The sequence below is a fragment of the Panulirus ornatus genome, chromosome 50 (genome assembly GCF_036320965.1).
Source record: "Panulirus ornatus isolate Po-2019 chromosome 50, ASM3632096v1, whole genome shotgun sequence".
NCBI classification, from domain to species: Eukaryota; Metazoa; Arthropoda; class Malacostraca; order Decapoda; family Palinuridae; genus Panulirus; species Panulirus ornatus.
In genome coordinates, this window is record NC_092273.1 from 23,592,190 (window position 1) to 23,605,967 (window position 13,778).

A 13,778-nucleotide genomic window follows, 5' to 3' on the forward strand; every position below is an offset into this window, starting at 1 on the left:
GCGATGGGAATGAATAAAGGCAGACAGTATGAATTATGTACATGTGTATGTATGTATATGTCTGTGTGTGTATATATATGTATATGTTGAGATGTATAGGTATGTATATTTGCGTGTGAGGATGTGTATGTATATACATGTGTATGTGGGGGGTTGGGCCATTCTTTTGTCTGTTTCCCTGCACTGCCTTGCTAACGCGGGAGACAGCGACAAAGCAAAATAAATATATAATAAATAATCTTTATGGTATATTCCCATGTATTATTCCTAACGTGATAATTTTGTGTCTTCCTTGCTGAGATGCTTTTACATTAAAAAATCACTCTTAATGCCTTCTATCTGCTGTGATGCATAAGTTACCTTGGACATCTTGCTTTCTAGGCTACAGAGTTCAAATTCTTTTCACCTATCCTGTTTGCTAGTATGCTTTAAAATTCAGCTTTTGTAATGAAGTGTTTCTGCTTGTAACTGTTTTTTTTTAACTGCTGAACATACAGCACAGCATTTACTTTAGCTTCCCGTACATACATTAAAAATTTTCAGCTTTAGCTCTCTGTCTCGTGAAAGTTCTCATTATCAATCTAATAAGAATAAGACCTAAAAGTCATAAACTATCAAAGAACTCTTTGAATCAAGTTCCTAATTTAAAAACTTCAGAGTCTGGCATTTTTAGGAAGATGCTGATATACAATTAATGATTCCATGAATATTTAGCTTAAATTTCTCTTCCACCCATTTTATATCAAGGTTTTTTCTTGGTTTTCTTGGTCTTATATTCTGACTATTTCACTAACATTAATCTCATCTTTAAAACACCTGACTATCCTCTCCTTTACATTTATGTCTGTCTGAAATCATGATTACAAAGAGTACTGTAGCTAATACCATTCTATGTGGTGCATGTGACATTGTTCCAATTTCCAGCACTCTGAATTTTCTGTTGTTAAAAACTTTTATCCACTTCAAAGTTTACCTTTATGTTCTGTCTCACCAATCTCTAGCATCACTCCACAGTCTACCTTATCAGATTCTTCAGCAACATCTATTAAGACAGTATCAATTCTCTTCCCTTGCAATGGAGTTTCACATTTAGCAATGCAGTGTGTCAGTAGTTGCATCTGCGTATCTTTATCAGTCCAATCTGGGTTGGCCTTCATTTATGAAATTCTTACTAACAAGATGCTCTATAATGCTTTTTAATCACCTCAATATCTTTCTTCTCCTCTTGTTTTCATTTTTACCATTTCCTGACTCAGAAAGGTAGCATCCAGAAAAGAAAACCAGCCCTAGAAAAAACTTCACCAGGCTCTCTTCTCCATTCACTTTTTTGCAATGCAATAATACAAAAGAAGGTAGCCAGCCCCTCTAACCCCATCTCTCTCATACTTCGACTGAATGAGATGTAAGGTTAACTGATTTATATTACCGAATTTGGTCACTCAGTACTGGAGTTATAAGCCATTTAGAGTACATCTGCCAAACTAGATTGATCCATACTTTGCCTCAATAACATCACAGAGGCTTTGCTATTGCATTTCTGTCTGTAACTGACATCCAATCAGGTCCTGGTGCTGAATTCTAAGAAGATTAATTACTTCCATTGTGAACCTTTCTGTTATTTTAATATTTGTAAGAGCAAGATATTACTCAGAACACGACAAATGTGTAATATAACCAAAGTAGTGTTGTCCACTCTATCAGTATCATGCACTTATGAACACCTCACAAGCCTTAACAGCCTACGATGCCTAAAAATTAAAGTAGTTGAATAAGGGTGAAATCCTATAAGATACAACCTTCTTTGGGGATAAAGCCATTTTAGCCTCTCTGTGAGCGAGTTTTCTTTATGATACTCAAAAGGTTCTACCCAAGGTGAGATATAATCAAAGCTGTAAATAGTGGACTACCTGAACTACAATCATGGGAACGAAAATAAATTAAAAACACTTGCTGAAATGATAGAAATTCTCGGATCAAGATGCTTCAAACACATACCATACGACTCACGGGACTCTTCTTGTAGAGACTGCCTTTTCTCAGTCTGAGGAAGCATTCTCAACCAACTATCATCATTAATCTGTCAAAAGACAGGAATTTAGAAATTTGTTAAAATATTCAAACAAAACCCATTAAACTTTAAATATGTAACATTCATTAAGTATACAAACATAGAGCTTCACAACATGCACATGAAAGAAATACAAGGATATTAGGAGAGAGGCAGTACCAAAAACAACCCAATACTAACATTCTTTTCTCATGTAACTTCAACAGTTGTGATACTTTACTCTCTGACTAGTAACATATAGTTTTTGATATATTACTTTCAATATTTGGCACCTTAAGTTAAATATTCAACAGGTGTATTGCAAAGCAAAATGAGTGTTCTGAAAGGCAAACATATTGTCAGCTACCTTGAAACCAATAATGGATGCAAAAGGCACATATACCACTGGACAGGCAATCCTACAATAAAAATATACAGCAAACCTTAACACAATTTCAAAATCAATGAACAATTCTATACTAAAAAAGAATCCAAAGTTTAATAACCTCATTCATAAAATCACATCTTACATCTTTTATTATTGTTCATACAACCTATTCCATATTCCCATACCCTTTGTATCTTAGCATTACTCTGGACACAGCGATATCCTTACGCCCATTCTTCCCACATTTACATTCTTATTGTTTTCAGTTCTTTTTGAAAATTTTGTGTTATTGTCCTAAATGTTTAAGTAGATGAAAATCTATCTTACTCCTGCACCCATATTTTGTCATAGTATATGCTAATTCACTTCCTTTGTGTCCAACATGTATAGTTACCCAAATGAATGAAATTGGTGTTCATAAATACAAGTGTTCACAGGTCAGACATTTGTAAACTAGGGACTTCCAATGTGTCCTTTCATCTGGTTTCTCTAGTTCTAGGCAAGTTAATCCAAACAATATAGAGCCTGTATAACTCTAGTTGGGGTACCATAGACCTAAATGTGAAGGTTCTCTCACATGCAGATCACCTTGCAAACAACATCACAGCACCATAACACTACCCAAACAAGCAACACAGTATCAAGGGATTAGAACAATGATTTTTTTACAACAAAATATATGTATCATCACATAAATCCACCATCATCCTCTTAATCCCAAACAGACTTGATTCAAGCCTGCACCAAGTATGTTACGATTTATAAACAGAAGCTTTACAAACAATAGCAAGGCAGTGATATTGCCCCTACACCCAAGTCTAGTTAGACCACCAAATATGCAGTGCAGTTTTGGGTCCCCCACTTAAGGACATTCTTAAATTGGACACAGTGCAGTGAAGAGCAACCAAGTTGATTCCCTCCTTGCATAACAACTCATATGAAGAAAGACTACAAGAATTAAACTTGTTTTCTCTAAGCAAGAGGCTCCTCTTAAAGAATTCAACAACACTGATAGTGAACATTTCTTTACAGTAACACCAGCACTATCAATAAGAGGAAAAGGATTAAGATTAAAACTTAAAAGGCCATCAAATCAATCTGGACTGTAGAAAATATTTTCTTACTAATGACATTATTGATTTATGGAATAAGCTCCCAGAAAATGTTATTCAGAGCAACAACCTTCATATCTTCAAAATTAGGCTTGATCATCACTTGTCACCCTCTAGTATTGAATAATTCATTTAATGTCATCATAATGCAGTGGTATATCATGTTACCTTCTCAACCACTGATCTCTCCCTGGTCATGTTGTGGTATCATACCAACATTGATTAATTCATGTCACCTGCTTTGATAGAGTAACTGTGAATTACTGTCTCATTCTTTAACATCAGGAATATAATAGGCATGGTAAGTCAAAGGCTGGAGCTGAAGTTTATTCTTATTATTCTACCTTATGACTTTTCTATAAGAATTTCCTTCAGGCTTATTCATCTGGCAAGGTATTTTTCTAACTGTTTTCTTACTAGTATGTGCCGGATGGAATGGAGGGTGGGAGAGAGCCATGGCTTTGCTACACTTTTCTCCGAGGTTTTTTTCCAAAGGCCAGACCACCTCAAGTGGACCTTGGATCTGTGTGTCTATGTAACCTTCATATCACCAGGAATGGTCAACATAATCTAACAAAAGTGCCACATACACAGATTTTCTCAACACACTACAAAAACAAAGGCCATAAACATACTAAATGCTCTTAGAACACTTACTGGTACGAGGTCTACACAAGAAATATCTTAAAGTCCTTCACAAAAAATTAATTTGATCCAAGTTAATATCCTACATTCTTATTCACCTTAGCAAAAGCAAATATAATAATGCTGAAAACCACATAAAACAGAGCACTTAACTACCAAGTAAATAAAAATACTCAATACATGGATATCGAAACAAAGATAATTCCGATACAATCTTACCCCTATATAACTGGTGCTCAGTTCTCTGCAGAAGCACTAGCTTCTTCCCATCTTAACTATCCCATAACCAACCACAAACCCCAAAACAGCTATGAAAAGTTTATCCCTGCTTCACACTTCAAAATAAGTATGGATCACCCTCCCCACAAATGTGACACCATCAAAACACATAAACATCTGACTGGACAACAACCACAGAACAAAAGTCCTCCCATGCCACTTGTAGACACCATACCACCCTTTCTTATCTATATTCTGGATATCACTCTCTAACATTACAATTACCAATTCAAGACTACCATCCCCAAGAAGAAATAAATAGCTTATTTCAGCTTCACATTTCAAAAACTTAAACTTACAAATGACTTCCTCCCACTCAAACACAACACCAACAAAACATACAAACTGAAATAACCCAGCTAGAACTAAACAACAGCCCTTCCAACACCATCTCCATCTTACAATACTACTGATGACGTCATACATATACCTGAAACTAATCTCCCTAAACTTGTATGAATTATCCTTTCTTCCATGCATTCTGGACACCATCCATCTCTACATCATTACCAACACCAACTCAACTTATCACTTGTGCCCAAGATGCAATTTCCACAATGAAGACATGGAACATTCACTCCTCTAAGTTGTCCTGCGCTTGCTGAACAAAGACACGCGCACAAAATCACCACACTTATGACCTGTGGTCCTGCCTGGTGAGAACCCTAAAGAAGGGAATCCTGGGTCAGGGAGGTACAGGTATACTGTAATCAGATCATCTTTTTATCAAGTTCATTTAATCCACCCTGATTAAAGGAAATGGTGTTAAAGGCAAAAAAATATCAAACAAGTAATTTCATGCTTACCTTTTTCCTCTGCGAATGTTCTGAAGATCCCAGATGATGCACATAATCAATGACAGATTGAGCAAACACATTACACAGTTTACACCAATTCATGTGAGCATCATTTCGTAAGCTTTCTCCATCTTCCGTTGACCCACTTCTTGTGTTGACATGACCCTTTCTAGATTTTTTACTTTCTTTTCTCTGAGAAATTTTGTTTTCATTCAAGTTCATGCATCCTTGATCGTTTATACTGTCATCATCATTTGTCTTCCTTTTGTGTTGACAATCCAAAGAACAATTTTCCAGAGAGCTAAGTACCTTTCCTTTGCATTCTTCTTTCACATTACTGTTTATAGACATTGCAGATTCATACATCTGAGTGTGGTCTTCTGTCTCATTAGGTTCACAAAAACTGGCTTCCAAAGCTGGCTTTTTAAATGGATACAGTAAGCCAAATTTTGGTTCTCCTGGACGTTTAAGAGTCTTCCATTTTAGACAGTGTGCACCGCTGTTTAAATTACCCTCAAAGCACAGTATTTCATTCAGCTTTGTTATTCTATTTCTAATATTACAGATTTTCTCTTCTATTTGTGGTTTCAGCATTACATTTTCTTCCAAAAGTTTTGTTCGCCTGACCACATCACTGAATCTGTAGGATAAATTGCTTATTTGTGTTCTTATACAGTCTCTTTGCTCCACCAGGCTTTCCTCATAATCTAAATTTTCTTTTTGCTTCAGAAGTCCTTTGCAAGTACAATGTTCATCTTTCTCAGTAATCTGTTCATCACAAGTCTTTTCTGTATGAGACTCTGGTAAAAATGTGTTTGTCTTTTCTGAGAGCCTGGATAAAGCAGGAACACTTAAAGATTCCATAGAAACTACAGAGGAAGCCTCTGCGTTTGAGGTATCATATTCACAATAATGGGAGCTAGTACCATCTGTGCAAGAAGCAGTTAAATTTTTGAAATCCACCTGCTGACACTCCATAAAGTCATTTTGAATTGTATCTAGATCAGAGTTTGGTTCTGTTTTAATCTTTGTGCCACCATCTTTCTTATTGCTAACCAATTCTGGGATATTGAACTCTCTTCCTGTATCATTATCTATCATTTGGTCATTCACCTGTTCCTCCAAACACTCATCATATATATCCATTTTAATATCAACTTCTTCCTTAACAAAATGGTAGAACTGCTGGTAACGAGGGATCCAAGGTGTCTCTAAATCCTGAGATGTATCCAATTCAGTCGATAAATATTCATTTTTCTCTTCTTTAACAATACCTGTGTGTAATACACTATGTGTCTCCTGTTCATGGCAAGGTAGTTCTCCCCTTGAAGATAGTGAATCTAACTCATTTCTGCACATGTTTTCATTCCTGTGTATATATAAAAAAAGAAAAATAAAATCAGTTTTCTTGAAATAATGCTGTTCCTATGAAACATAATAATCACAAGCACAATTTCTTAACTTTCATGAAAAACAAAAATTATTCATCTATCTATAAAATAATATAATTTCACTTACGAATAACTAGAACTGGATATGGAAGAAAAGTTTAAGGGTGCCCCATCTGACATGCTATCAGTTTTTAAAATAATGTCCATGCACTATCATATGACAATACAGCATTCACCACCCTGGTTAAATGCTGGTACGAGAAATACTGATATTTATCTAATTCAACTGGAAACAACAGAGGAACAGTCAAGGCATATGACCATCAGCAGGGTACTGAAGATACTCACTTTGAATGGGGTTTCACCCTCCTGCATGTTCAGGCCCCGAATCTTTTTCACTCCATCTTTCCATCTCCAATTTGGTCTCCCACTTCTTCTCGTTCCCTCCACCTCTGACACATATATCCTCTTGGTCAATCTTACCTCACTCATTCTCTCCATGAGACAAAACCATTTCAAAACACCCTCTTCTGCTCTCTAAACCACACTCTTTTTATTACCACACATCTCTCTTACCCTATTATTACTTACTTGATCAAACCACCTCACATCACATATTGTCCTCAAATATCTCATTTCCAGCACATCCACCCTCCTCCGCACAACTCTATCCATGGCCCACCCCTCGCAACCATGTAACATTGGTGGGACCACTATTCCTTCAAACATACCCATTTTTGCTCTCCAAGATAATGTTCTCGACTTCCATCCATTTTTCAATGCTCCCAGAACTTTCGCCCCCTCCCCCACCATATGATTTACTTCTGCTTCCATGGTTCCATCCACTGCCAAATCCACTCCCAGATGTCTATAACACTTCACTTCCTCCAGTTATTCTCCATTCAAACAATATGTGGTGTAAGGTGGTTTGATCAAGTAATGAAAGGATAAGAAAGATGTCTTTCTTTTCTTTCATACTATTCGCCATTTCCCGCATTAGCGAGGTAGAAAGATGTATGGTAATAAAAAAAGTGTGGTTGAGGGAGCAGAAGAGGGTGTTTTGAAATGGTTTGGTCACATCAACAGAATGAGTGAGGAGAGATTGACAAAGAATGGCCCAACCCACCCACATACACATGTATATACATACACGTCCACACACGCAAATATACATACCTATACATCTCAACGTATACATATATATACACACACAGACATATACATATATACACATGCATGTACTTCATACTGTCTGCCTTTATTCATTCCCATCGCCATCCCGCCATACATGAAATAACAACCCATTCCCCCCTCATGTGTGCGAGGTAGCGCTAGGAAAAGACAACAAAGGCCACTTTCGTTCACATTCAGACTCTAGCTGTCACGTAATAATGCACCGAAACCACAGCTCCCTTTCCACATCCAGGCCCCAGAGAACTTTCCATAGTTTACCCCATATGCTTCACACGCCCTGGTTCAATCCACATCGTTCCATTTCACTCTATTCCTTGCACACCATTCACCCTCCTGCATGTTCAGGCCCCAATCACTCAAAATCTTTTTCACTCCATCTTTCCACCTCCAATTTGGTCTCCCACTTCTCCTCGTTCCCTCTACCTCTGACACATATATCCTCTTGGTCAATCTTTCCACACTCATTCTCTCCATGAGACCAAACCCTTTCAAAACACCCTCTTCTGCTCTCTCAACCACACTCTTTTTATTACCACACATCTCTCTTACCCTTACGCTACTTACTCGATCAAACCACCTCACACCACATATTGTCCTCAAACATCTCATTTCCAGCACATCCACCCTCCTCTGCACAACTCTATCTATAGCCCACCCCTCGCAACCATATAACATTGTTGGGACCACTATTCCTTCAAACATACCTATTTTTGCTTTCCGAGATAAAGTTCTCGACTTCCACACATTATTCAACGCTCCCAGAACTTTCGCCCCCTACCCCACCCTATGATTCACTACCGCTTCCATAGTTCCATCTGCTGCCAAATCCACTCCCAGATATCTAAAACACTTCACTTCCTCCAGTTTTTCTCCATTCAAACTTACCTCCCAACTGACTTGTCCCTCAACCATACTGTACCTAATAACCTTGCTCTTATTCACATTTACTCTCAGCTTTCTTCTTTCACACACTTAACCAAACTCAGTCACCAGCTTCTGCAGTTTCTCACATGAATCAGCCACCAGCGCTGTATCATCAGCGAACAACAACTGACTCACTTACCAAGCTCTCTCATCCACAATAGACTGCATACTTGCCCCTCTTTCCAAAACTCTTGCATTCACCTCCCTAACAACCCCATCCATAAACAAATTAAACAACCATGGAGACATCACACACCCCTAGTGCAAACCTACATTCAGTGAGAACCAATCACTTTCCTCTCTTCCTACATGAACACATGCCTTACATCCTTGATAGAAACTTTTCACTGCTTCTAACAACTTGCTTCCCACACCATATATTCTTAATACCTTCCACAGAGCATCTCTATCAACTTATCATATGCCTTCTCCAGATCCATAAATGCTACATACAAATCCATTTGCTTTTCTAAGTATTTCTCACATACATTCTTCAAAGCAAACACCTGATCTACACATCCTCTACCACTTCTTGAAACCACACTGCTCTTCCCCAATCTGATCCTCTATACATACCTTCACCCTCTCAATCAATACCCTCCCATATAATTTTCCAGGAATACTCAACAAACTTATACCTCTGTAATTTGAGCACTCACTTTTATCCCCTTTGCCTTTGTACAATGGCACTATGCAAGTATTCCACTAATCCTTTGGCACCTCACCATGAGTCATACATACATTAAATAACCTTACCAACCAGTCAACAATACAGTCACTCCCTTTTTTAATAAATTCCACTGCAATACCATCCAAACCTGCTGCCTTGTCGGCTTTCATCTTCCGCAAAGCTTTTACTACCTCTTCTCCGTTTACCAAATCATCCTCCCTAACCCTCTCACTTTGCACACCACCTCGACCAAAACACCCTATATCTGCCATTCTATCATCAAACACATTCAACAAACCTTCAAAATACTCACTCCATCTTCTCACATCACCACTACTTGTTATCACCTCCCCATCAGCCCACTTCACTGAAGTACCCATTTGTTCCCTTGTCTTACGCACTTTATTTACCTGCTTCCAAAACATCTTTTTATTCTCCCTAAAATTTAATGATACTCTCTCACCCCAACTCTCATTTGCCCTCTTTTTCACCTCTTAGCAGCTTTCTCTTGACCTGCCTCTTTCTTTTATACATCTCCCACTCATTTGCATTATTTCCATGCAAAAATTGTCCAAATGCCTCTCTCTTCTCTTTCACTATTAATCTTACTTTTTCATCCCACCACTCACTACCCTTTCTAATCTGCCCACCTCCCAAGCTTCTCATGCCACAAGCATCTTTTGCGCAAGCCATCACTGCTTCCCTAAATACATTCCTCCTCCACTCCCCTTACGTCCTTTGTTCTCACCTTTTTCCATTCTGTACTCAGTCTCTCCTGGTACTTCCTCACTCAAGTCTCCTTCCCAAGCTCACTTACTCTCACCAATCTTTTCACCCCAACATCATCTCTTCTTTTCTGAAAACCTCTACAAATCTTCACCTTCGCCTCCACAAGATAATGATCAGACATCCCTCCAGTTGCACCTCTCAGCATATTAACATCCAAAAGTCTCTCTTTCACATGCCTATCAATTAACACATAATCCAATAACGCTCTCTGGCCATCTCTCCCACTTACATACGTATACTTATGTATATCTCTTTTTAAACCAGGTATTCCCAATCACCAGTCCTTTTTCAGCACAAAAATCTACAAGCTCTTCACCATTACCATTTACAACACTGAACACCCCATGTACACCAATTATTCCCTCAACTGCCACATTACTCACCTTTGCATTCAAATCACCCATCACTATAACCTGGTCTCGTGCATCAAAACTACTAACACACTCACTCCTCTGCTCCCAAAACACTTGCCTCTCATGATCTTTCTTCTCATGCTCTGGTGCATATGCACCAATAACCACCCATCTCTCTTCATCAACTTTCAGTTTTACCCATATCAATCTATAGTTTACTTTCTTACACTCTATCACATACTCCCACCACTCCTGTTATAGGAGTAGTGCTACTCCTTACCTTGCACTTGTCCTCTCACTTACCCCTGACTTTACTCCCAAGACATTCCCACACCACTCTTCTCCTTTACCCTTGAGCTTCGTTTCACTCAGAGCCAAAACATCCAGGTTCCTTTCCTCTAACATACTACCTATCTCTCCTTTTTTCTCATCTTGGTTACATCCAGGCACATTTAGACACCCCAATCTGAGCCTTCGAGGAGGATGAGCACTCCCCGCATGACTCCTTCTTCTGTTTCCCTTTTAGAAAGTTAAAATACAAGGAGGGGAGGGTTTCCAGCCCCCCGCTCCCGTCCCCTTCTATTCATGTTTGTCTTTATTCTTTTTTTTTTTTTTTTTATACTTTGTCGCTGTCTCCCGCGTTTGCGAGGTAGCGCAAGGAAACAGACGAAAGAAATGGCCCCCCCCCCCATACACATGTATATACATACGTCCACACACGCAAATATACATACCTACACAGCTTTCCATGGTTTACCCCAGACGCTTCACATGCCTTGATTCAATCCACTGACAGCACGTCAGCCCCGGTATACCACATCGCTCCAATTCACTCTATTCCTTGCCCTCCTTTCACCCTCCTGCATGTTCAGGCCCCGATCACACAAAATCTTTTTCACTCCATCTTTCCACCTCCAATTTGGTCTCCCTCTTCTCCTTGTTCCCTCTACCTCCGACACATATATCCTCTTGGTCAATCTTTCCTCACTCATCCTCTCCATGTGCCCAAACCACTTCAAAACACCCTCTTCTGCTCTCTCAACCACGCTCTTTTTATTTCCACACATCTCTCTTACCCTTACGTTACTTACTCGATCAAACCACCTCACACCACACATTGTCCTCAAACATCTCATTTCCAGCACATCCACCCTCCTCTGCACAACTCTATCCATAGCCCACGCCTCGCAACCATACAACATTGTTGGAACCACTATTCCTTCAAACATACCCATTTTTGCTTTCCGAGATAATGTTCTCGACTTCCACACATTCTTCAAGGCCCCCAGAATTTTCGCCCCCTCCCCCACCCTATGATCCACTTCCGCTTCCATGGTTCCATCCGCTGCCAGATCCACTCCCAGATATCTAAAACACTTCACTTCCTCCAGTTTTTCTCCATTCAAACTCACCTCCCAATTGACTTGACCCTCAACCCTACTGTACCTAATAACCTTGCTCTTATTCACATTTACTCTTAACTTTCTTCTTCCACACACTTTACCAAACTCAGTCACCAGCTTCTGCAGTTTCACACATGAATCAGCCATCTTAAAAGATACTTCTATCTATTCATCTGTTCACTTATCTACATGAATGGATATGTGCACACAGCCATCCACATTTATTGGAATTCTATACTGCAGAACTGAAAACCCACAACCACAGTCCTTTAAACTTGCAAAGGGCAGTGATAATTCTGTTATGAGTAATTTGTTACTCTCCATAAGAATAGTTTTTGAAACATCAAAGGCACCTTCCTCTAGAAACAAGCCACTTATCCTTTTTTTTTTCTAGGTTAGAGTTAAAGGTATGACAGAAGTCAATAAAATTCCTATTATAAAACCTTGTCCATTTGAACCTATGTTACCATCTGATTTGTTGATTTTTCCTTCAGAGGTCCTCATCACCTTGTTAGTATCATCTCAAACAGTTTATAGACTATTCTCATTAGTGATATCAGAATGCAGTTTAACATGTTTCCCCCATCTATTGTAAAAATGGTTATTTCATTCTCTTCATAATAAACTCTCCAGTCACAAACAAAAGTTCTCATTTGGGAAAAAGGGGTGAATAAATGTAAGTAGAGGATGTGAAATGTGGACATAGAGAAAAGGTAACAAGTGGTGGGTTGAGGAATGTAAATTGTTTGTGAAAAAAAAAAGAGGAGTCTGGACAGTACCTGCCAAGGAGTGCTAGTAACTGGGTGTGTGCAAAAGGAAGTGGCAAGAGGTCAAGGGGAAGATACAGAAGCTGAGAAGGAAGGCAAATTGAGAGACAAGATGAGAGAATATAAGTAATCTTCAGAAAGAACAAGAAAATGTTTTGGAATGGTGTGAATAGAGGAGAATGCGAGAATAAGTGGATGCAATAATGAAAGGAGCAGATGGGGAAGTGGTACAAGCAAAGAAGAGATGAAAAAGTGAAGTGAGTATTCTGAAGGGACTGCTGAATGTGTACTGAGGTGTGTTTGGAAGCAAGTGGTATACAAAGCGAGTCATGGTGAATGGTTCGATGAAAAAATAAGTGCAATGTCGCCATGGTTGGTTAAACCTGTTTATGAATGAGATGCTAAGAGAGGTGAATGGGAGGGGTCTTCTAAACAGGGGAAAGTCTGTAGTCTGTTTGGGCAGGGGACCTGGGAGGTGAGTCAGCTGCTGTCTGCTGGTGAAATGGCTCTGGTGACAGATATGAAAAACTGCAAAAGCTGGTTTCTCAGTCTGGGTGTGTGTGAAAAACTGCAGAAGCTGGTTTCTCTGTTTGGAGAAGTGCAAAAACTGCAGAGGCTGTTTTCTGTTTGGGAAAAAGCAAAAAACTGTAGCAGCCAGTTTCTGAGTTTGGGAGGGTGTGAAAAAACTGCTGAAGCTGGTTTCTCAGTTTGGAAAAGTGAAAAACTGCAGAAGCTGGCTTCTCAGTTTGAGAGAGAGCAAAAAACTGCAGAAACTAGTTTCTCAGTTTGGGAAAGTGCAAAAAACTGTAGCAGCTGGTTCCTCAGTACAAAAGAGAGTGAAAAACTGCAGAAGCTGGTTTCTCAGTTTGGGAGTGTGTGAAAAACTGCAGAAGCTGGTTTCTCAGTACAGGAGAGTGAAAAACTGCAGAAGCTGGTTTCTCAGTACAGGAGTGTGAAAAACTGCAGAAGCTGGATTCTGAATTTGGGAAAGAGAAATGAGAACATTGAGAGTTAATGTG

The 13,778-nt window shown here is 39.0% G+C and overlaps 1 protein-coding gene across 3 annotated transcripts in view; it reads right to left on the reverse strand.

The window, feature by feature from the left end:
• Positions 1–13,778, reverse strand: part of LOC139764665 (uncharacterized) — a 59,794-nt gene that overhangs the window by 36,212 nt on the left and 9,804 nt on the right. For all 3 annotated transcript variants that reach the window (XM_071691533.1, XM_071691534.1, XM_071691535.1), the window contains exons 4-5: positions 5,278–6,637; positions 1,996–2,077 (exon numbers count right to left, since the gene is read on the reverse strand). In XM_071691533.1, coding sequence (XP_071547634.1) covers positions 1,996–2,077; positions 5,278–6,637 — 1,442 coding nt within the window. The remainder of the gene's footprint in view (positions 1–1,995; positions 2,078–5,277; positions 6,638–13,778) is intronic.